At 38.8% G+C, this 23,939-nt stretch overlaps 1 protein-coding gene across 1 annotated transcript in view; it reads left to right on the forward strand.

Annotated features, from left to right (window-relative positions):
* Positions 1-23,939, forward strand: part of LOC129805960 (ubiquitin carboxyl-terminal hydrolase puf) — a 40,579-nt gene that overhangs the window by 13,129 nt on the left and 3,511 nt on the right. Inside the window, exons 5-12 of the mRNA XM_055854254.1 lie at positions 1,643-6,369; positions 10,262-10,573; positions 10,662-10,932; positions 16,713-17,567; positions 17,642-17,832; positions 20,848-21,200; positions 21,310-22,187; positions 22,262-22,475. Coding sequence (XP_055710229.1) covers positions 1,643-6,369; positions 10,262-10,573; positions 10,662-10,932; positions 16,713-17,567; positions 17,642-17,832; positions 20,848-21,200; positions 21,310-22,187; positions 22,262-22,475 — 7,801 coding nt within the window. The remainder of the gene's footprint in view (positions 1-1,642; positions 6,370-10,261; positions 10,574-10,661; positions 10,933-16,712; positions 17,568-17,641; positions 17,833-20,847; positions 21,201-21,309; positions 22,188-22,261; positions 22,476-23,939) is intronic.

Below are 23,939 nucleotides of genomic sequence, written 5' to 3' on the forward strand. Positions count from 1 at the left end.
TCTCTCAAAGATCTACAGCCTGACAAACGACTACGGTCTCACACGGATGATTGGGGTTCTTTTAGGGAACCCCAGATTCCTTTTTGAGTTCCGGGGTCAGAAAAGCAGATGGAGACTCCAAAAAATGGCCAACCGCAATGTAGTGCTCTGGCTCCCATCTTGTTTAAAATTTACACAAATGATCAGCCACTACCGTCTCCTTCCAAGGCCTTCTTGTACGCAGATGATTTGGCTCTAGCTGTTAAGGAAAACACGTTTCAAGACGTGGGATCCCAGCTTGAGACCTACCTTGTGGAATTTTCCAAATTCTACAAGGAGAATCAACTAAAGCCAAATCCCTCTAAAACAGAGGTAAGTTGTTTCCATCTGCGTCACAAGTTGGCCAAGACTCGCTTGAATGTAAGATGGAAGGGGAACCTCCTGAAACACAATTTCACGCCTAAATACCTTGGAGTAACTCTCGATCGAACTCTCACGTACAAGACCCACTGCAGTAATGTTAGAAATCAAGACACGAAATAAATTACTGCGAAAACTTGTCAACGCTCAGTGGGGAGCTCAGCCAAAACTGATGCGTAACTCTGCACTTGCGCTATCATTTTCTGTAGCAAAGTACGCAGCTGAAGTATGGGAGAGATCCGCGCACGCTAAGCAAGTTGATGTCGCTCTTAATGATACCGCCCGTATAGTAACAGGGTGCCTAAAGGGCACGACAATGGATAAACTCTATCCCTTAGCAGGAATTGCTCCACCACGAGTGAGGAGACAAATCATCTCCAGTAGAGAGATGTCCAAGGTTCTTTCCAAACCAAGGCATCTTCTCCACGGTCACAAAAACCAAGACCAAGGCTGAAGTCTCGCAAGAGCTCTTGCCACTCTGTCTCCGAAGGAGTCCAGACTCAATCTGTGGAAGGAAGTCTTTCCACCAGATTTTGTCGAATTAAGGGAAGGCCTTCCTCCTTGGTGGTGACCAAGACTGGAAGATATGGAAATCTCTCAATCGTTTGAGAAGCGGCATAGCGCGCTCGAGAGACAACAGACGGCGATGGGCATTCTCCGTGGGGTGATCCAAACTACACCCCATTTGTGTGTTTATCCGTTGTCCCCTGCTTCATGCGAAACAGGGGATTTGATGTCGGCAAGTCCGGTTGTCATTGACTGAACGTTTTTGGGCAAGACAAACTTAATTTTAGGCCTCGACACGATTAATAATAATAACCTAGGTATGTCTCGAGGTTGATACTCTTTTGTAATGGGTTCAGCAGTCTTACTTTACGCATACCCTGGATATGACAAAGTCTTCAGAGTTCTGAAGTCGGAACGCAAAGGAACACCTCACCAGTCCATTTTATTAGTGTTGGCAGGTTAAACACCTCTAATGGTCCAGAATGTTTAGTTACGAAGCTAGTGTTAATGAAAACGATGCCAAGAATTTTCGAATAAGTAACTTAGCTAAGTCATCTGTAGTTATCCGAATCTTATAACTTTTGAATGAGTAATTTTATGTCCTGGAAAGATTATTTAATGACATCTTAGTAGGTGGTTATTCCTGTTCCAATCCGTTCCCAGACTTTGTTAGAAGACATGAAATGCTTCAATCTTCTAAGTGTTTCTCTTTCTTGCATTTTTCAATGTATATCAGGTGACAATGTGGGCTGAGAGGCAGCACAAAATGATGCATCATTTCTTCAATAACCTCAAGTATTATGCTGTGTCCACGAAGACGCAGAATCAAGGGCAGATTCTCAATCAAAGTGGTGGTTTGATGTATTCACACTTGACACAGGTGCAGGTTCGTTTGCAGTTCCTCACGTCTGTGTTCAGTTCAATGGGATCTCCGGAACCCTTTAGGCTCAGTTTAGAGCAAGTTGATGCTCTCTGGGCGTGGTTGGCCAATGATCCAGAATGTTCCGATTGTTTATTTGCATGGCTTCAGACACAGGCTAAAGGGAGTGGAGATCAGCATGCTTTGGGTATTGATACCCTTCAGCATCTCTATATCCGAAAATTGCCGGAATTGCGTCCTGAGGGAATATCCATGGTGGCTTTAGGATTATTTCAGCAATTGTGCAGTTTAGCACGATTTGCGGCACATTATGATACAGGATCGGATATGTCACTGGATATTGTAGGTATGAGTCATTTGTGGAAGATTGCACTGAGAGCTAGCAATACTGATGTGTCCTTGGCGGCAATTCAGTACATCAATTCGTACTATATGGGGCAACAGTTGAAGTTGGAGAAGGAATTTGTTGCACAGTGCATGAATCATTTGACCCAGGCAGCTGAGGATCTCAATTGTGTGGATAATCAGGAACATGCATTGATGTGTGTTCAGCGAGCTCTGATGCTCCTCAATACGCATTTAGAGACCTTTAGACGACGCTATGCATATCATTTGCGCCGATGGGCTCTAGAAGGTAAGGGTATTGCTACGCACAGTGCATTGAGAAGTGAAGGACCAGGTCCACCAATAAGGATAATTCTTCAGCCGGCTGGAGTTCCGGATAAATCCATTTTGCATCTTCATTCGACGGACTTGGTGGCTGATCTGAAGGCCGAAGTGGCCAAATGGTGGGAATCTATTCAGAGTGGAGTGAAATCATCTGGAGCTACTGCTCCTGTTCTGGGGTTGCTGTTGAGCGAAGGACCCCTGAGAATCATAACGCAGGGGCAGGAGATAACAGCGGAGTATGATGAGAGGAGCCTTGCAGATGTAGGTTTCAAGGACAATCAAATGGTGTATGTGTCCTTGGGTGGAAGAAGTAGTGGAAGACGTCGAGATCCTGGAGATCATCCGTCACTGCAACCACCACCGCCGAAAGAGTGTCTGCCAACTGTACTCCTCCTTCAGCCCAAATACTTTGAGCAATTGTTCAAGCTAATGCAGACTCTGGGAGATATGAAGACGTTGGGGAAAGGAGGCAACCGTCAACCTCATACTAAAGCTCAATTGCTATCAAGGAGAGTTTGGGATATCCTAGCAATGCTCCCAACGAGTCCGACACTTCTGGAAAACTTCAAGAACATTATGCATCAAAAGGCAGGGAAGATGGAGAAGAATGAGGAAGAGATGGACACAGAGGCATCAGATAAACCATCAATGATGAACGTTGAGGATTTGTTGGATCCGAGGAATCTTCAAAAATTCATGTATTCCCTCCATATTGTTGAGAGTCTCTGCAAAACGAAGTTCTCCACGGGAAAGATTCCCGAGAAGTCTCCAGTAAAATCTCAAACGATTAAAACATCCAATTTGCCCAAAAGTGGTCCAAAACAGCCTGCAACCAAGCCTATTCAGGCAAAGAAAGTCACTACGAATGAGAAAGGGGAAGATGTTCTGCTATGCAATACACCAATGGAACTTGAAGAGCAAGGATCGGGAGTTGATAATGCAGGAAATCGTTCAGAGAACGCAGATGTTGCTGCTGCTGCAGAAGAGGCAAAAGCAATGGAAATTGCAGAAACGGAAAATGTTCCACCGGCAACTGATGTGGAAAATCAACCACCTCCAGATGCGAATAAGACTAAGAAAGTTCATACTCCGGAAATTATGATATCTTGGAGTACTATCTTTGTCAAGTGTGGTGGCTTGAGGAAACTCTATGATATTCTAATGTCGGGAGTTCTTCAACCAGATGAAAGTTCAGGAGATGACTTCAATGAATGGAGACACGATTGCCTAGCGAGTTTACTGCGGATTCTGTGTTTACTGGGAGTTGAGGAGATGAAACCCGATGATACATTACTCACAATACCCAAATTGAATGAGTACATGTTGCCTATGATGGCGGTTAGACCGACTCTGAAGAGGCTGTCGTCAATCTTGACAGATTCTTCTCTTCCCCTCAATCCGCATCACTTCAAGACGGGCATTTGGGGAAGAGCTCAAGTCATTCATTTCACCATGAATCTCCTAGTTTGCTTTGTGCATTCATCGCCACAGGCAAGAGAGCAACTTTGGTCAGATCCAGATAACTGCACATGGCTACAGAGATTGATTCTCAATGATCCTGAGCCAGCAGTTCGAAGGGAAGCTTGTGCTGGACTCTACAGAGTTTGTTTGGGAAATGCCAAAACTTTCTACGAAATCACAGCGCCTCTCCTCTCAAAATTGATCAGTTTCATCTCAATTGCTGAGAAGATGACGTGTCAAAATCAAAATATTAATCTAGCAACAGATGAGGGTAAAGAACCCTATGGACCAGCTTGTAGAGATTACTTCTGGTTGCTATGTCGACTGGTTGATACAATGACGGCAGAGATGATGAAAGAAGGCCTGGACGCGCCTCAAACTTCCGCCATTGACATTGAGAATCTCTGTAGGCAGGTGTCAAAGAGTATTTTGGAGAGGGAGTTTTTGGAAGTGAGACATGGACATCAGGATGATGGTCTTGTTGGATTGGTTAACCTTATGGCTAATCTCATAAAGTTTGATCCGCCATTTAAGCAGAGTACCGATGGTCAGGAATTTATTGAGAGGATTTTTGAGTGTCTCTTTGATTTGCCGTCAGCTGACAATCGTCAAAAGCCGAAGTGTAAGTCACAACCAGCTCGAGCTGCTGCCTATGATTTGTTAGTGGAGATGTCAAAGAATTCAGCAAGGAATTATGCTCTGTTGCATGGAAAATTGATGGAACAACACAAATCAGGACCACATTCATCGTATCCATGGGATTACTGGCCACGAGAAGATGGAAGGTCAGAATGTGGCTATGTTGGACTCACAAATTTGGGTGCAACATGCTACATGGCTTCCTGTATTCAGCATCTGTATATGATGCCACAAGCAAGAGAAGCTGTCCTCAGTGTTCCACCTCAAAATGCACTTAAGCATGCCAATACATTGCATGAACTTCAGAGGATGTTTGCGTATTTGATGGAGAGTGAGAGAAAGTCATACAATCCCCGATCATTCTGTAGGGTCTATCAGATGGACCATCAGCCGTTGAATACGGGCGAACAGAAGGATATGGCGGAATTTTTCATTGATCTCGTGTCAAAACTCGAAGAGATGACACCAGATCTTAAGAGTCTGATCAAGAATCTGTTTTGTGGTGTCTTGAGTAACAATGTGGTATCACTGGATTGTGGACATGTTAGTCGGACCCTCGAAGAATTCTATACGGTACGCTGTCAAGTGGCTGATATGAGAAATTTGCATGAATCTCTCGATGAAGTGACAGTTAAGGATACCCTCGAGGGTGACAACATGTACACATGTTCGCAGTGTGGAAAAAAGGTGAGAGCTGAGAAGAGGGCATGTTTCAAGAAACTCCCTCAAATTCTCTGTTTCAACACAATGCGCTACACCTTCAACATGGTGACGATGCTCAAGGAGAAGGTCAATACGCACTTCTCTTTTCCAATGCGCCTCGATATGTCGGGATATTCAGAGAAATCTCTGATGCCACAGTACTATCAGGAAGAGAAGAAGAAGATGCAACTGCGTCGATCAAGTTCGCGATCATCCAACAATACAGAATCCCCAGATGTGTCAACCACGGAAAAGAAGAAAGATACATCGCCAACATCGAGTATGGAGAGTTCTGCTGAAACTTGCGAAGCAAGTGAAAGGAGTTCCAATGAAATGGATGAAGATGAAGATGAATTCATAGATCACTTTGAGTATGATCTTGTTGGGGTGACAGTGCACACAGGAACAGCCGATGGTGGTCACTACTATAGTTTCATCAAAGAGCGCTCAACTACTGGCATTGGTGATCGATGGTTTCTCTTCAATGACGCCGAAGTGAAGATATTTGATCCATCACAAATTGCCGCTGAGTGCTTTGGGGGTGAGATGACAAGCAAAACATACGATTCGGTCACGGAAAAATATTTGGATTTTAGTTTTGAGAAAACAAATTCAGCCTATATGCTGTTCTATGAAAGGCGTACGGATAGGGACGAACGAGATCCAATGAATGCCGAAAGTGGTCCGAGTTGTGTTAATGATGCATCGAGCTTAAATACCAATAATAATAACAATACCTGCAGCAGAAATAACAATACCAGCAATATGGGGGATATGGGTCTGACACAGAACAACACCCCAGCACAGTCACCAATGCTAGAGGCTATACCGAGATCCTTGGGCAAGGAGGCATCGGATGGTAGTGCGAGTGCTAATGAGACTGACCCGAGTAGTGATTTACTGATAAAAACTAATTTAAATAGAACCAATTGTGATATAGAAGCTAAGGGTAATTTGGTAGCATCTACGGCCGTATCGTCCAGCAACAGCAAGTCATCAGCAACGGTGTCCAAACGCAGGTCACTCCTCAGCAAGGAACTCGAAGATTGGATATGGCAGGATAATAAGCATTTCCTGCAGGATCGTAACATTTTTGAGCACACATATTTCAAGTAAGTGATAAAACTTTAACTTTTACCAGCTTCGTCTAAAATTAAATTTAGGTCACGCCATCTTAAATTGCAACAGAGTTGATGTTAATAAGTCATCAGTCGGGGAAGATTAGATAGAAATTCCTAATCTTCACCAGAATCCTCTCGTTCAGTAATAACCTTTCCGATTTGAGAGCTCCCTCCGGTTGAGGTTTTTCCTTTACCGATTTGAAGGTATATCAGAGAGAACTTACCTAAAAACCCGTTGGAAGTTCGAACGTTTAAGCCAACTATAGTCACATAAAAGTGAGCAAGTTCATGAAAAGGACATTCATCTTAATAAAATTTAGAATTCAAGCGTTCTGCCATCCTGAAATTCCACAAAACTACACAAAAATTCACTTTAGGCAGAAAACGTTTGCACACTGTTGTTGACATTGTTGACAATTGAAGTGTCCACGTGAAGAATATCGAAATTCGAAATGGAAGAACAGTCAACGCTGAAGCGGTGGGAATATGAACTTGCACGTTAAGCTTCCAGTAGATTTTCGAATAAGTTTGGCTTGGCTTTGTCTCTTCGAAAGGTTATTACTAAACGGAGCCAGAGTCAGGAAAAATTCTTGTCTCCGCTCTTGCCAGTTTTGAACTAGGGACGGGGACCTCTGGGATGAGGACACTCAATGGGTCAAGTGGTAGAGCACTCGCTCTATCATGCAAGTGTCTCGGGTTCGAATCCTCTTTAGGTCACTAGGGATTTTTCTAGCGTTAAAGGTGTTCAAATTGCATCCAGTGAGCTTCACTGCACTTGATTCCACGGGACATGGGACTGACAACCCCATCCCTGTATAAGAAAAAATAATAATGGATGCTCCGAACTCCCCTTGCGGGAAGGCCAAGTTCCTCTATAGAACGTTGTGGAACCATTATTATTATAATTATTATGGGGACCTCTCGCTATCTACGCGAGTGATCAACCGCTTGACTTATGTAGCTATTCTCTGTGAATGACTCTGCCATCAACCTGAACCGATTTTTGACATTGTTTAAAGTGCTTAATAAGGATACAATGGCTCCGTCCAGTAATAACCTTTCGAAAAGACAAAGCCACTCCAAAGCCAAGCCAAACCTATTCGAAGATCTACTGGAAGCCTGAAGTTTAAGTTCATATACCCGCCGCTTTAGCGTTGATTGTCCCGCCATTTCGAATTTCGATATTCTTGACACTTCAATCATCAACGTTTGAATTGCAATTTTATTAAGATAAATGTCCTTTTTATTAACTTCTTCACTTTTGTGTAACTCGTCAGTTCAAACGTTCGAACTTCCAACGGGTTTTTAGGTAAGTTCTCTCTGATATACCTTCGAATCGGTAAAGGAAAAACCTCAACCGGAGAGAGCTCTCAAATCGGAAAGGTTATTACTGAACGAGAGGAATTTGGATAACATTGGCCTTAATGAGACCAAGAGATAAAAATAATCGAAAATTTCAAGATTTTAGAGTACGGATATGAAGAAAACATGTTCAAGTTGTCAAATCTGTCACAACTTTTTAAATTGTGATATTCCAGACACAAACCGCGCAGATGTTTGGAAGATTGGTAATTGTGGAACAAGTACTTCAAAATATCAAATATCTTCGTTTTTTGATATTATTGTTAGATCATGCGCTTAATATTATCGACTTACCATATTTCTAAATCTATGTTCAGAATCAAAAGATAAATCTGGTTGAAAACACTAGGAGGAAGGTTTCTAATTCTTGCGCGGTAAATTTGTGGAGCCTAATGTGTCTTGACTAAATAGTGAAATTTGGAAATTATTCACACTCTACTAAACGTCATTTCCGACATGAAAAAAATGTTTTCTAGGACTTGTTTTTGGTTTTGGAGGGGAAGGAGGAGGGTGGGGGGAGAAAGAAAAGACTGTCCTAGATAATGTTGACTTATGGAGGGGTTGTCGAAGACCGGAAGTCGATATCACTTACCGTTTAGCCTCTACCCGTGTTACAAGCTTTCAAACAAATAAAGCATATTTTTGGAAAATTTGGACAAAGGAAACACGGATTTTGACCTGGACTTATCCTCCTTTATTACTAAACAAACGACGTTTCGGAACTTTATGGCTCCTTCTTCAGGTCTACAATGTATAAAATTAAACATGCTTACATCACAAAACATGATTTCAACAATCTTAAATAATAATCAAATTTCTTACATGCAAGTAAATAGTGGGAAAAGAGGGGTCAATACAAATTTTCACTACACTGTATTCACAATTGGAGGAGATGGACATCACAATGGTCAGAACGATAATGATGCGCTATCAATTTTCAAAACTCCACACAGCTGTGATAATCATCTTCTCTTCTTTTCCTCTCGTCCCCTCTCATTTTGATATTTTTTGGAAAATAGAAAATAGAAAATGGAATTTTGGAGAGATATTTTTGGAAAATATTTGAGAAAGATATATAAATTACGGGTAGTATACCGACCGACTCATGACCGATTAAATCCGATGCAGATTTCAAAATCTTTCAAAAAAATCCAATTTTAAGCAAATCGGTTGAAAAGTAAGCCCTCCAAAGTGATTAAATTTTGATCTTCGAAAATTCGATTTCGAAATGGTTATCGAACATATGTGTCTAACGGCGTTATCACACTTGCACATTAAAATTTTAATGTGATTCACATTAATTGTCGCTTGTGAGCGTCCAAATATGTGGTTTGTGTTTTTGAGTCACTTAATATTTAGGGTTTTTCTTTTCATTGACAAAGAAGTGGACTTGGCCTGCAAAAATAAGTTTAAATTTACCAAAAACATAAATATTTTTCACATTAAAAAATTAAAGAGAAAATCGCATTAATTTTTCGCATTAATGCTATAAATCAATTTATATCAAATTTTGCGAGCCAAGTCTATCTTTTTATCAACAAATAGATCAAATTTTGAGTATATAATGATGCAAACACACAAATTACACATTTGGACTCTCACCAGCGACAATTAATGTGAATTATATTAAAATTTTAATGTGCAAGTGTGATAACACAGTAAGGACGAAATATTCTCCTTGACTACCTCTAACTGTGTTATCACACTTGCACATTAAAATTTTAATATGATTCACATTAATTGTCGCTGGTGAGAGTCCAAATGTGTAATTTGTGTGTTTGAATCATTTTATATTCAAAACTTGATCTATTTGTTGATAAAAAGGTAGACTTGTCTCACAAAATTTGATATAAATTAATTTATAGCATTAAAGCGAAAAATTAATGCGATTTTCTCTTTAATTTTTTAATGTGAAAAATATTTATGTTTTTGGTAAATTTAAACTTATTTTTGCAGGCCAAGTCCACTTCTTTGTCAATGAAAAGAAAAACCCCAAATATTAAGTGACTCAAAAACACAATCCACATATTTGGACGCTCACAAGCGACAATTAAAGTGAATCACATTAAAATTTTAATGTGCAAGTGTGATAACGCCGTAAAACATATGCGAAAATGAAAGAAATCGTGGGAGAGCCGTTTTCGAAATAAACAAAAAAAACATGGTTTTGGAGGGGAGTGGGGGGAGAAAAAAACAGACGGTCCTAGATAACGTTGACTTATGGAGAGTTGTCGAAGACTGGAAGTCAATATCTCTTACCATTTGGCCTCTAGCTTTGTTACAAATTTAAAAAAAAAGTGGAATATATAACTGCTATCTCTTTGAGTTCTATTTAGCAGTAAAGTAGCAAGACTACGGGAAAATTTCTCTGATTTATGCTAAATTTTCGATTTTTTATGAATTTGCATCTTCAAAGGGGCGTGGCCTAAAATTATTTTTCTTCAGGAGCTCTATGGTTATTCCAATTACTTTTGATTTGGCATTCCTGTTAACCAACGAACACTCTTTTCTGCTTTTGCAGCTTCATGTGGCAAATTTGTGGCCATATTCCTCAAACATTGCTAATGCAGGGTGATATCACGTGCATTGCGGCTCAACTATCGGTTTCATTTTTCATTGAGACATTTATACATGCTAAGGAGAAGCCAACAATGGTGCTCTGGGTGGAACTCCTCACCAAACAGTTTAACGCCAATCAGGAGGCGTGCGAATGGTTCCTCACACATATGTCACAGGTGCCATGGTGGCCTGTTCAAGTGCTCATTCAGTGTCCTAATCAAATGGTGCGTCAAATGTTTCAACGATTGGTTATTCACGTCATACAACGACTTAGGTAATTTCCAGTTATTTTTTTCTTTCTTTCTAATGACTTTTTAGTTAGATATTTATTACATTTTTCATTATTAATTTTTTTACTGTAGATTATCGCATTCTTCATTGTACTTAAAAATTGAGACAAATGAGGAGGGCAAAGAGGAGATTGGTAATGCATCGTGTGTCACACGATTCATTAAATCGCTCATTATGCTGATGGAGAGCAGTGCAAAGGCCCACATGCGCAATCTCTCGGAGTTCTTTGGGCTTTTGTACGATTTCTCGCGGATGGGTGAAGAAGAAGCATTGTTTCTGCTGCGAATAAACATCATTAGGAATGTGGCAGACTTCTATCTTGGCCACAAGACGCAGGATTGTGTAAGTACAAATCCATTAATTATTTATCTTGGCTCTTTGTATTATCTACTCAAGGTTAGAAAATTTGCAACATCGTACTTTTGATTTGATAGAAAAATACATTTTTTTTTATAAAGATCATTATCCGACTTTATAATAATTGCCACAATTTAGTATTTAAGCTATGAATAATCTTTTAGCATTGTTTTTGAGCTCCTCTTACCCATCCTACCAAGCGCCTGGCAAGTTGGCCTTTTTATATGGAGCTATTTGAAGCCAATTCCTAAATTGATCTCGGACTCAACTCACAGTGCTCCAAGGAAAAAAATTATTTAAACAAAAATTTAGTATATTTATCCCTACATACGGAAAGGTATCATATAATACGGAAAAAACTTCTCACTTTTTAAATATTTAGCATAACGATCACGAGTACAGAAAAAATCCCATACGCATTTGTATGTGAAATTAAGAAATTGGCTTCAACTTTGAAGGCCAGTCGCCGGGGACTAGCATCCTACCAATACACATTGCCTTATAAATTTTCACAATACTATTAAAATTTAAAAAAAAATTAATATTTGTCCTTATAAAATCAAAAGAAGAAGTGAATTAGGGTTTACTGACATATTTGGATGGAATGTGATCTTAGACATTTCTTAAATAAATCATAGGTTATCCGAAATCAAAATTAAAAATTCTAGAAAATGTTTTTGAAACTAACTTGATTAGTTAATTGATTGAAAGTCGATATCTCTTCACTTTTGGTTTCTTGCCCGGTTACAAATCGCACTTCTGCGATTTTATATTTATTTATATTTATTTATTTTATATAATTTAATAAAATAAATAAATTTATATTTATTTATTTTTGTATAAATTTTATAAATTTATACAAAAGCCTTTTTTGTATAAATTTTTAGTTTTCATGCGACGATGACCCAAGATCACTTACGAATGCAATTTTGATACAAAACCATCAACACATAACCAGATTAAACAGAAAGCACCATTTTACAATCAAATTTCGGCGGAAAAGTCATTTTTTCCACTAAAAAGCAATACTGTTAGAGGTAAAAAGCTCTTTTGCCCTCTAACAAGAGAAGACTTTTGACCTTTGGAGTACCTTAAGAGGCATGTATGGCGGATATATTGACAAATCTGACAATTACCTGATAGGACCTAGGCTGGTATGCACAGTAACAGCTGATTTATTAGGCTTATTTATTAATTAATCAAAAAACCTATGCACAAACACAGAAAATTACGTTCCGATAGCTCTGTTAATAAATTAGTTGGTTTCCCCTATCCACCGCCCGAGGGCCGGACTAACGCTGAAAAAAAACTTGTGAGGTTTTTCAATTTAAAGAATTTTGTACATTTTGAAGCATTCAAGATTTTATTTTTTAGGTTTATTTTAGGTCTTTTCACTATAAGATGTTGAAAATCTTAATAATGATGTATATGAATATTTGTTTTCTTTATGGATTTCGCAAAAAAAAAGTGTTATTAATTTGTAAAAGAAATTGTGTATATTCATTTTTTGTAACACATGGCCCTCTGGATTTTTTTACACTAATATTAGGTGAGATTCTTAACAATCTCACCTACTATAATCCTAACAAAATTTCATGTCGTCCGATCGAGCTCAAACTTGGCCAAAATGTGTTTCAGCACTTCCTGATTCCGAATATATATGTGGCTAAGTTACGTTCCCGGCCGGCCGGCCGGCCGGCCGCTCTTTGGAGCTTAATAGCTCCTAAACTAAAAGAGATATCGACTTGCGGTTTTCGGCAAAGGTTATATATCGGGTGAAAATTGCAACTTGGTGCATTAACCCCCCTACCCCCCACCCCTCCTTCCGCCATTTTGAATACCCCCCTTTTTTGTTTTCTCAATAGCTCAGTCCCTATGGCATCGATCGGGCTCAAATTTTAGTATATTATAGCTGGGCCTTAGGGCTTTCCATCAATACCAAACTTAAGGTCCCCCGACCCCCTGACCCTAGCTATAAGGGTCCAAAAAAAATTTCTTAAAATGGCCATAACTCCGGTTCTAATTGTCAGATTTTAAAAAGTGAGGGCTTTTTGGAAAGCTCTCATGAAATGCCACTTCCCCTTCTAACATCGCAAGTTCATAAAACCACCGCTAGGGGCGCTATTTTTAAAAAGAAGATTTTTCAATTTTCTAAATTAAATAACTCAAAAATTCCATTGTGCATCGGGCTGAAATTTTAGTATGTTGTAGCCCTTGATTATACCTATCAAATAAAAAAAAAATACTTAAGTCGATCCATAACCCCTGACCCGAGCTATAAGGGGTCAAAGTTCGAACATTGACCGGCCTCTATCTCCGGTTCTAATTAACATAGCGACCTAAATTTTACCTTTTTGGTTTCGTATCGATGAGCACTTTCAGATGGAAGTTCAAAAAGTCCCCATAGGTGGCGCTGCGATAGCGTCAAAATTCATCGAAATTCAAACTCATATTTTTCAAAAACGGCATTGTGCAAGTTAATGAAATTTTAGCATGTTGTAGTCCAGTCTAGAACGTTTCCAAAATGGTGCGTAAGTGCGCTGTGGTTAAAACAGAACCGGAGATATGAGGGGTCAAAGTTCACGAAATTCAAAAAATCATATCTCCGGTTCTATGTGACCGATTTTGATGAATGAGGGCTTAAACGAAAGATCTCACCAAATGCTACAACTTTCTAGAATATTTGAACTTCGTGGGACCAACACCAGGGGCGCCACAGTCGAAAAACCAATTTTAATATCACATAACCTCAATTATCTCGACTGTCGCTGAATCGATTTTGATGATTACTTCGACATAATTGTAGAGCACATTTGTCTCTATATTTCGTCCATACATCATTTTTCGATCAGATAATGCGATCTGTCCGATTTTGTCGTTTAAGTGTGAAAAAAATTGATTTTTCCCATAATAACGCTTTCAAACCACTCAGATGCCAATTTGACTACTTCTTCTCGACCAAGACACTTAAAATAGAGTTTTAAATGGAAAGTCTCACAAAATACAACAATTCTTTGATATAGTTGAAGTTCATCAAATGAACACTTGGGGCGCTCTGGTCGAAAAAACGAGTTCAGAAACAAACAACCTCGATTATCTCGGCTTCTGATTAATCGATGAGATCAAGTTCTACGGCAAAATTATAGAGAACATTCTGGTCTACATTTCATCCATATATCACTTTTCTGTCACTCCATCCAAATCTTTGATATTTTGGTTTAAATACAAAATTTGTATAATTTCACGAATTTGATTCAAAATAACTGAATGGCGTACCACAACTTCAGCTCTAAATCGAATTTGCATGCATTCCAAGTTAGCTCACATTAAGAATCTCACCTACATAAGCCGGTTAGGATTATCTGTCCCTTTAATAAAAAAAAGTAATGAATAGTCAGAAAATATTATAAAGCAAGATCAAAACAAACGCAGAACTTGAAAAAATTAATAAATTAATTGAAAGAATTGTTAAATGTTTGGGTAGGTAAAAATCAGTGCTTAATGTTCAAAAGAAAAAACAAAATTGAAAAAATACAGGCGAAAACAGACGAAAATTTATAAAAAATACAATAAATATAATTTATAAGTAGAAATCTGTCCATTATTTGTCAAATTAAGTCATCTTTAAATCTTTAAAAAGAAAACTGTTAAAATAAACCCTCTTTGGAATATGTAAAATTAATTGACATTGCCTCCTTTTCCTCACAGTCCCAGGTTATTTTCATTTGATTTAAAAAAAAAACTGAAAATTTTTAAAGTTTCTCATCAAAAATGTTTTACTTGATTTTAATGTAATCACCTGTAAAACTGTATAAGACTACATAAATCGTAATTTACTTCGTGAAATATGTCAATTCCTATTGTTTTTTCTACTTAATTTGACGATAATAAATCTAAAGCGCTCCTCTCGATGAGCATGTTTATAAATCAAAAATTTTGTTATAGTTAATAAAATGTTAGGTACTGTGCATAGGAACTCTTATAAATTTGAAATTAGGCTTTCAACGGCCATTTTAATAAGTAACTCATTTATAAATAAGTAAGCTGGTTACTGTGCATAGCTTTTCTTATTTATTAACGAATTAATAAGTCAACTAGTTACTGTGCATACCTCCACCCCCCCCCCTAGTCATTTTTCTTAGATCTTAAGATCCATCGCCACCAAGACTTTAATTTTTCCTTTATTTTTGTTCTTCAAACATTTTCCCAACGATATTTCAGCAAAAATTAATATAAAACTTTGTAAACTTGAACTTATTTTATTAATCACAGTTAAAAACAAAAATATTAAAAGATATTAACCTAAATTTGGTCAAAAATAAATACCCTTGTGCTCAATTTATTGAGTGGAATTATACTTATTTGCAGCCTAGAAAACAAAATTCTATTATATTTTTAAAAATACTTAGAATAAAAAATTAAAATGTCGATTTTTTTGTTGGCATGAAAAGACGTTATGGTCTACGTATGAATTTTTTTCGACATTTCTCTTTTTTTGTTGAGTTTCCTTAAGGATTATGGGGTAAAATTAAAATTTCTACCACGGTATGTTGTAGTTGAGGTCGAGACCTTTCCAACGATGGGTCACCCTCTTCTTTCGATCCAGAGCTATACTAAAAAAATAATATGATTGTGGTCTTCTTTTTTTCTTTGCCCATCAGAATTTCCATATTAAAACTGTTTCCGAATTAGCCAATTCTACTTTGAAAAAAAAGTTTTGTTAAACGGACAAAAGGACCTTGTTCAAAATTCGTCAAAAGGATGTTCTTCTTACATTTTATATGGAAAAACTTCGTTTTAACAAACTTTTAACGAGATTCAGTTAGCTACCGATTTAACAAAACTTTTCTACGTTTTGTATACACAGAAAAAAATTGTAAAATTGTTCGTAAATGTTTGTGAAATCCTATGGCAGACTTACGAAATGCTCGTGAATCGTACAGCCCACAAACAAGTTCGTAAAATTTTGTACTTTTCACAAATATTGGTTGTAAAATGTTCATTTGACGAATATTTTTTGTACTTTTACAAACATTTGTTCGTAAATGTTCGTAAACACACAACAAATGTCAAATTTTGTCATTTGTTCGTATTTGTTCGTAAATTTTTGCCAGACAAACAAAAATGTACGAACAAATGACAAAATTTTACGAACATTTTTGTGTGTTTACGAACATTTTCGAACAAATGTTTGTAAAAGTACAAAAAATGTTCGTCAAATGAACATTTTACAACCAATATTTGTGAAAAAAGTACAAAATTTTACAAACTTGTTTGTGGGCTATACGATTCACGAGCATTTCGTAAGTCTGCCATAGGATTTCACAGACATTTACGAACAATTTTACAAAATTTTTTTTTCTGTCTAGAAGAAGATCCTTTGACAAACTTTTCGTGTTAATTTGTCAAAACTATTTTTCAGCGTTCGCTACATAATCTTACAAAACAAAAGATGTTTAGGTTAATTAATCAGTTGCGAAAGTGTTTTATTATATTATAATCAGAGAAGCATAACGCTAAAAACTGTTTTATGAAGCGGACAAATGGGTTTTTGTTTTAAATATTGTATAAAGGACATTGGACCTTTTTCAGAATAGATTCAAATGGTAAAAAAGGGATTTAGAACTTCCTCTCCTGTTTTTAAAATTATCTTGATATATTTTTTTAATCGTGGCCCTAGAATTGCAGCAAATTATTTATCTGATTCCATGTAAGAGATACTTTTCAGAAGAAGAAGATCCTGGAATGTGAAATGTTTCTTTCAGATTGATACTGGATCTGACAATGATGATAATTCGTCAGATGAGGCTCTGTCTGTGGATAAAACACGTCCGGCAAGTTTAGACAAGATGATAGCCCTTGTGGCGTCACTTGTTGAACGATCTCGTGGTCCAGATTTGCGATTGCATCTGTCATCGCGTGACTACAATGCCATTGCAGGTGGAAAGGGTTTCCCATTTCTCTATCAACAGATCAAGGATAACATCAATCCCCATCAGACACGACATTTAATTCATGCTCTGTGTCGCTTTGATGATCGTCTGGCCAATCAGATAATCTCTATGCTTTTTACTGCTGTGACCAAACATACTGAACTCTGTGGGCCATTTTTCAAACTTCTGACACTGCTAACTGAGAATTCTGTTGGCCCTTCGGGAATGCCATGTTTCTCCCAGTTGGTGTTGCAGAGAGTTTGGGATGCTGCAGAATATTGTCCACAATCAGCTTTGGATTGGTTAGCAGTTCAGGCACCACGAAATAAAATTGCCCACAGTTGGATATTGCAATCGGCTGAACAGTGGGTGGAACCTTTTCTGTTGGCTCACAATAATTCCCGTGTTCGCAATGCAGCTGCCTATTTGCTTGTTTGTCTTGTACCATCGCAATCCTTTAGGGCCAACTATCGTGTTAGTTCACATCACAAATTGATGCTTCATGGGCAACAGAAGGAATTCACGGGAGATGCACAGATTATTGCTCACAATATTCTAAGTTTGCTTCTGCGTCTGCTGCGACAGGCTCGCAATTATACGGAAATTGGTTCACATGGAACAGCCAAATTGACTGCCTATTTTACCCTCATGACCTACCTGATGGTGTCGAAGACTGAAAAATTAATGGTATGATCTTGCAAAAGATTTTTTTCCATTTTTTGATGGATTTTTGCAACAAAAAAAAATGGTTTTTTTTACAGCTTGGGCCTCATATTCGAGCCCTTTGGGATCTCTTTCATCCACGTCTCTCGGAACCTGGAGTTCCTGCACATCACAATAAACAAGCTCTATTGGCATTTTGGCACCATGCAACCACAGATTGTCCAGAAAATGCCCAAATTGTCGTGAATTGTCCAGAAATAACGAGGAATATTGCTTTCAACTACATCTTGTGAGTACTTTTCTTTAATGCTTCTTTTGTTTGTTGTAAATTCATTTTAAAAATATTTTTTTTTATATTGTGAAGCGCAAAATTCCTTGTTTAAAAATTTGTAATATTTATTGATTTTTATACGTAGAAAAGAAAGTTTAATTTTATTTTCCCAAATTTTAAAAACACTTTATGGAAAAATAGAATTAAAACAAATTGCAAAAAATATATAGAAAAGCCTTTAAATTAATAGTAGATGTTTGATTCATTCAAATGATACATTATTTGAAAAGTTCTCGTCAAAAATTGTCTTTATTTTAAATTATATTATTTTCTCTTACAGTTTTTAAAAGAAAATTGATTTTCTGATAAAAAAAATATCAGTTATGAATCGGTTTATTACCACCGGTTCATAACCGATTGGAACCGGTTCAGTTTTGTCAGAAATTCCAAGACCTTTCCAACGAGACCAATTATGATACCATTTGATTGATAAACACGCTCTCTAGAGTCTTTTTTTTATCTTTTACCCTTGAAAAACCGTTATTGGATGATTTAACGATATTTTCGAATAAAGACGCAAACTCCCCTTGGACAAGCTTTCGAAAATTAACAGTAATGCACGACGCGTTTTCGAGCAATCCTCAAAAAACATAATTTTCAAGGGGAAATGGAGCAGTGGGGGAAATGAGGGGCAGGCTAATGGTCCCGGGGTCGACACACCGAGGGGGTCCCCCGAAGGTCCCAAGTCTCTATCTCTAACCGTTTGGCCTCTAGATATGGTAACGTTCGGGTGTACAGATGGACGAACAGCGTTCCCTAATTTCTTAGAAATCGTCTGAAAATCAAAGATATGTTGTGAAAAGTGGTCCCCGGGGGGTGGGACAAGGCTTTTCAAATGAGTAATATTTTTTTCGGTTTCCAACTGATTTATAAATCGTTTAAAAAATTGCTCAAGATACCTTAGAAGGAAATAGAACTCGTTCATTCATTTTCAATCACTTATCCCTAATCCCTATCGAAGTGGTAGGCTTAGGACACTGAAGAAACCCACGCTTGTCAACTCTCCGTAACTTTAGTAAAAATGTGTTAGTAAACGTGAACAACAATGGTGATAGAACACACCCTTAGCGCAGTCCAACACCCACCTGAAAATCTTCCGACTTGGATCCGTTTACACGAACACAGCTACTACATTCTCTGTACAATGACTGGATAGCTCCCACCAATTCCTCATCCAGTCCGTACTCGTGCAGTACATCCCAAAGTTGTTCTCTCGATACTCGGTCATATGCTTTTTCCAAATCTATGAAACAAGCATAGAGTGGAATTGCATACTCCCAAGCCTTTTCGACAATCATCCTCAGGGTAAAAAGCTGATCCGTGGTGCTTCTACCAGGTCTGAACCCGCATTGTTCCTCACCCAGTCTGGGTTCGACTATTTCTCGGCATCTTCTCTCAAGGACTTTGGCATACACTTTGCCGGGCAAACTCAGAAGGGAAATTTCCCTATAATTGGACCAATCTTTCTTGTTTCCCTTCTTGAATATGGGTACAATGACCCCAACTTGCCAGTCCTTTGGTGCTCTCCCACTTTGCCAAGCCACCTTAATGACAAGCGTGAGCCAATTAACACCCGTTATACCCATGAGTTTTAGCATTTCGGAACGTATTTCGTCAATTCCTGCAGCTTTTCCATCTTTCAATTTACTAATCGCATACAGAACTTCACTCTCTGAACGACTACTTTCTTCCCTACCTTTACTCGTGGGTACGTCATCATCAGTGCCTTGTTGAGGATTGAGCAATTCTGAGAAGTACTCTTTCCAGCGACTTAAGACCTCTTCCTCTTTAGTCAAAAGAGTTCCTTCCTTGGATGTTACTCCTTGGATGGAATTGGTCTTCTTCCCTCGGAGTCTTCGGACTGTTTGCCAGAAAGTTCTGTTTCCCATCCTGTAGTCAAGCTCCAGCTTTTCACCGAACTTTTTCCACGCCTCCTCTCTAGCGGCTTTAACTGCGAGCTTTGCAGACTTTTGCGCTTCAACATAACGATCACGAGAATCAGAATCCTTACGTTGTATGTACAACTTGTAAGCCTTCTTTTTCTCTCCAACGGCTTCTTTTACTCCCGGTGTGTTCCACGAAGATGACCGTTTCACGTTGTTCGTCACATTAATGCGCTTAACGCCACAAGCTTCTGTAGCCGAGGCCAAAATGGCTGTTTGGAAGCAGGCCCATTCAGCCTCTATGTCAGAAGGAGATTGTGGAATTTGTTCAAACCTTTCTTGTACGCCCTTCACAAATTTTTCCTCAACGTCTTTCTTCTTGAGACTCTCCCACCTAATGTATTTAAGCACTTTGCTCTTACCCTTAGGTAAAGCGGGAGGGTCTTCGTTAAGGTTAATTTTTGCGAAGAGCAGGTGCTGATCAGTTGACAGTTCACCACTGTTAAAAACTCGAACGTCTTGGACAATTTATAATTGCAAATATCTTTTGGTTTCAAAAATTTGAAGTTTGTTAGCCATACAAGACCAAAACGTGTACCTCTGACCTTAGTTTATACTTCGGCACCCCTCTATGTTATGACACTCCTCTATTGGACCCCCCCCCCCCCCCCTTTTCGTCCAGACCAAGCGGATTAGCTCGAGGAATATTGTTTATCTTTTTAAGGGGCTATGAGGCGTCCTTGCTGTGTCCTCGGGCCCTTAAGCATTGCAAGGGAGCTTGCTTCAACGTGAGGTCGGTTCATCGTTACCAGGTTACCACTTTTGTGGGCATCGTAACGTTCTGTCGTCCTACATGTCGATCCCCTTATCTTACGAATCGAAGGCCTTATGGAGGCCTCTCATCCTATGAACGAGTTACTTTCTGTTTTACCGTTAAAACTTTCGCCTTGGCTTTAGCACTTTTCCACTGCTCTTTTGACGTGTAAAGCAGGGCAACGCTAAAGAAGTTAACACCTATCAAAATTTGCAGCTAAAATATTCTTAGGGTTATTCTCGAAAGTTATCGTTATCACTTTCACTTGCCTTTTAGGGCTGATCACGATGAGTCAGAAATAGTGGCCTACAATCGCGCAATGTTGCCGGCCTATTATGGTCTGCTGAGGATGTTTTGCCAGCAGAGTCGAACCCTTACCCGGCAACTGGCTGCCCATCAGAATCTTCAATGGGCCTTTAAGAATATCACTCCACATCCCACGCAGTACGCCATGGCAGTTGAAGAGCTCTTCAGGCTGATGACCCTATTTGCTCAGCGTCATCCAGATGCCAGTGAGAGTGATCAGAGGGAGATTTCTAACTTTAGGCGGACAACATTGACGGCATATTTGACAGGATTGGATGCCAGGGTATCTTGGGGCACATTAATAGCTGCCCTGAGAATTTTAGGTGAGCAGCCGGGTTGTTCTCATTCCAAGTGACGCACTTGTCGATGTCAAGGAGAGAAATTTATTTAATATTTTGTTGTTGGGGGATTTTTTTTTTAATAATTTTACAGTGGATAACGATGAAGATCGTCTTTTTGTGGTACTTCACGGTGGCATTGCGATGGCCTTTGAGGCTCTTCATACACTCCATTCCATGTACCATGAAGCGACGGCTTGTCATGTGTCCGGGGATTTGCAGGAACTTCTGGCTGAATTGGTATTGTTGGTGAGCACATTGAGACTGACAAATCGCAATGATCCGAAGAAGAGACTTCAGCCGGGTGTTCTGAAGGGATTGCAGGAGGGTGTAAGGCGATTAGCTACCCTCCTGAATACCTACAATCCGCCTGAGATGCGAAATCTGGCCATGGAAGTGCTGAAGGAATTGGTGAAGAATTCCACAGTGGAAGTCATCAATATTCTCGTACCTCTCCTAACCCACTGCCATACAGCTTCCCAGAATTCCACGCATCCCTTGAGTCAACTTGGCTACTATTTCCCACGGCGTGGATCCACGAAGAGTACGTGGCAGTCCATCTCGAAGAGTGCTCCACGTCCTCCAAGGCCAATGGTGCAAATGAGTGTTCCGCAGACGCAATTGGTGCAGAAGGGAACAGATAAGGAATTTGATGCTGCCCTGGAGGCCTTCTATAAGCCATATCATGACTTTTTGGATGTAATGTTCCGCATGGCTGTCAATACGAATCAAATGAATGAATCAATTGTCAATCTCAGTTGCTTGGCTGGAACTGAGGGAACTGCACTGCATTTCAACTTTTTCCCCAAATTCTGGGTGGGAGTTTACAATAATAAGCAGACAAACAAATATGTGGAATTGCTGACAAATAATCCATTCCTCACTGAATACATTGACATGATTTTGCGTGATGAACGAATCTCCCTCAATGATCCAATTATCCTCAGTTTCTTGGAGATCTACTATCCAAAGGTATTTTTTGGCATTGCCAAATATTCTCACTTTCAGGGAATTTTGTTTAACTGATTGGGAGGGTTTACTTTCAGATAACATCGCGATTGACAATTCCACGACTTCTTGACTCAATTGGCGTCATTATTCTGAGCAAGGAGAATGTTTATGATTTGTGCGGAGACATTCTAGCCATCAGAGTGATCGTTGAGAGTACCAATGATCTGCCTCAGTGGGTTCAGAAACAACTCCGATCGGCTCTCTTAGAGGTGAAGGCGAGATTCAAGGATGACATTACTGTTCATGAAGGTAAGTAAAGTTCCTACTTAATTCAAATGAATTTATTTAGATAGAGCAAATTTTCAAGACAGATTTTTATATATATACCTTTGAAGAGACTAAAGAACAAGTGAAAACTAAGACTTAAGGTAGGCAAAATTTGCGACTGCCTGAAACGGGCACACGAAGACTTGGTAGAAGATCCAGTCACTACGAGTCCCGCAAGGTACCGGGACCTACCGATGTAAAAAAAAGTAGTCAGAAAATTAAGTCTACCACATGAACTTCAAGATAGCAGAGCAGTGATTAGCCAAATATCTTCTGCATACAATCGGTTCATAATTGATTCAGAACCGATTGGAACCGGTTTAGTTTTATCGGAAATTCAAAGACCTTTCCATCGAACCCAAACATGATATCATTAATTAAAAAATATGCGCTCTAGAGCCTTTTAAACATTTGAACTTGAAAAACTATTTGCATATTGAGCGAATTGATCCCCTAAGCAATCTCTGGAAAATACCTGCAAATGAAAAACTCGCGGGTCGCGATGTCGAGCAATCCCAAAAGCCAGTGATAAGCCTAGATCAGCTTTTAGAGGTGCAATTCCTTCATTGGAAATTTGGATTGTGGCAAACTCAAACGATATTTAGGGGAATGTAGGCAGCCTTCGCACATTTTTTCGTGCTTTATATTCAGGACTTTTTTCTGACTAAACTGTAAAATGGGCAGTGAATTACACTACACCAACAAGTTCTCTGATCTTTTAGGTTTCTATGCATGCCTAGTTCACTATCACAGAATTGTTGGTTTTTTCTGAACAGGAAAATGAAAAAAAATATGACGATTTGTGCGATTCTTGCCCCCGGGGACAGCGTTCACACGATGGGGGTTTGGGTTTGTCATTGCTTTTTTTCTCGAAATAAATTTTATCTTCAAGTAAAAATTGATTTCCGATTGTTATACCGTACCCCCGTGAACCCGCGGAAACTATCACTGCACTAAAATAAGATCTTTAAAACACCTTTTTTCACATTTTCTGGAGCACTGTTTTTTCTTCCAAATGAATATCGAAAAATCGACTATGAATATGTTCACACGGTTCACACTGTCAATAACCGTCGTCTCATGGAGATGTGAAGGAGACTATACGCCTGTCGAAGAGGAAATGACCACGAATGTCTCACTGTGGCTTATGAGGCTTTAGTGAGGTTATGATTTTCAAGCTGGAGTTGTCTGATGGATGTGCGAACGCTCACACATTCAGTGTTTGAAACCACACACAGTGTAGTACTTAGTAATTTTCCGCCACCGTGAAAATAATTTCCCTCCGATGCAAAAAATTATTACGTAAATATCATCTCCAGTATACTCTTCATCCACTGTGTAAGTGATTTTTTCAGAAATGAGTTAAACTATGAGAAATCAAATGAGAAGTGCGCCATCAAAATTACTAATTTTGGGCCAATTTTCTATTTGTGATCCTAACACCTA

The sequence above is a fragment of the Phlebotomus papatasi genome, chromosome 1, assembly GCF_024763615.1.
Source record: "Phlebotomus papatasi isolate M1 chromosome 1, Ppap_2.1, whole genome shotgun sequence".
In the NCBI taxonomy this organism is placed as follows: Eukaryota; Metazoa; Arthropoda; class Insecta; order Diptera; family Psychodidae; genus Phlebotomus; species Phlebotomus papatasi.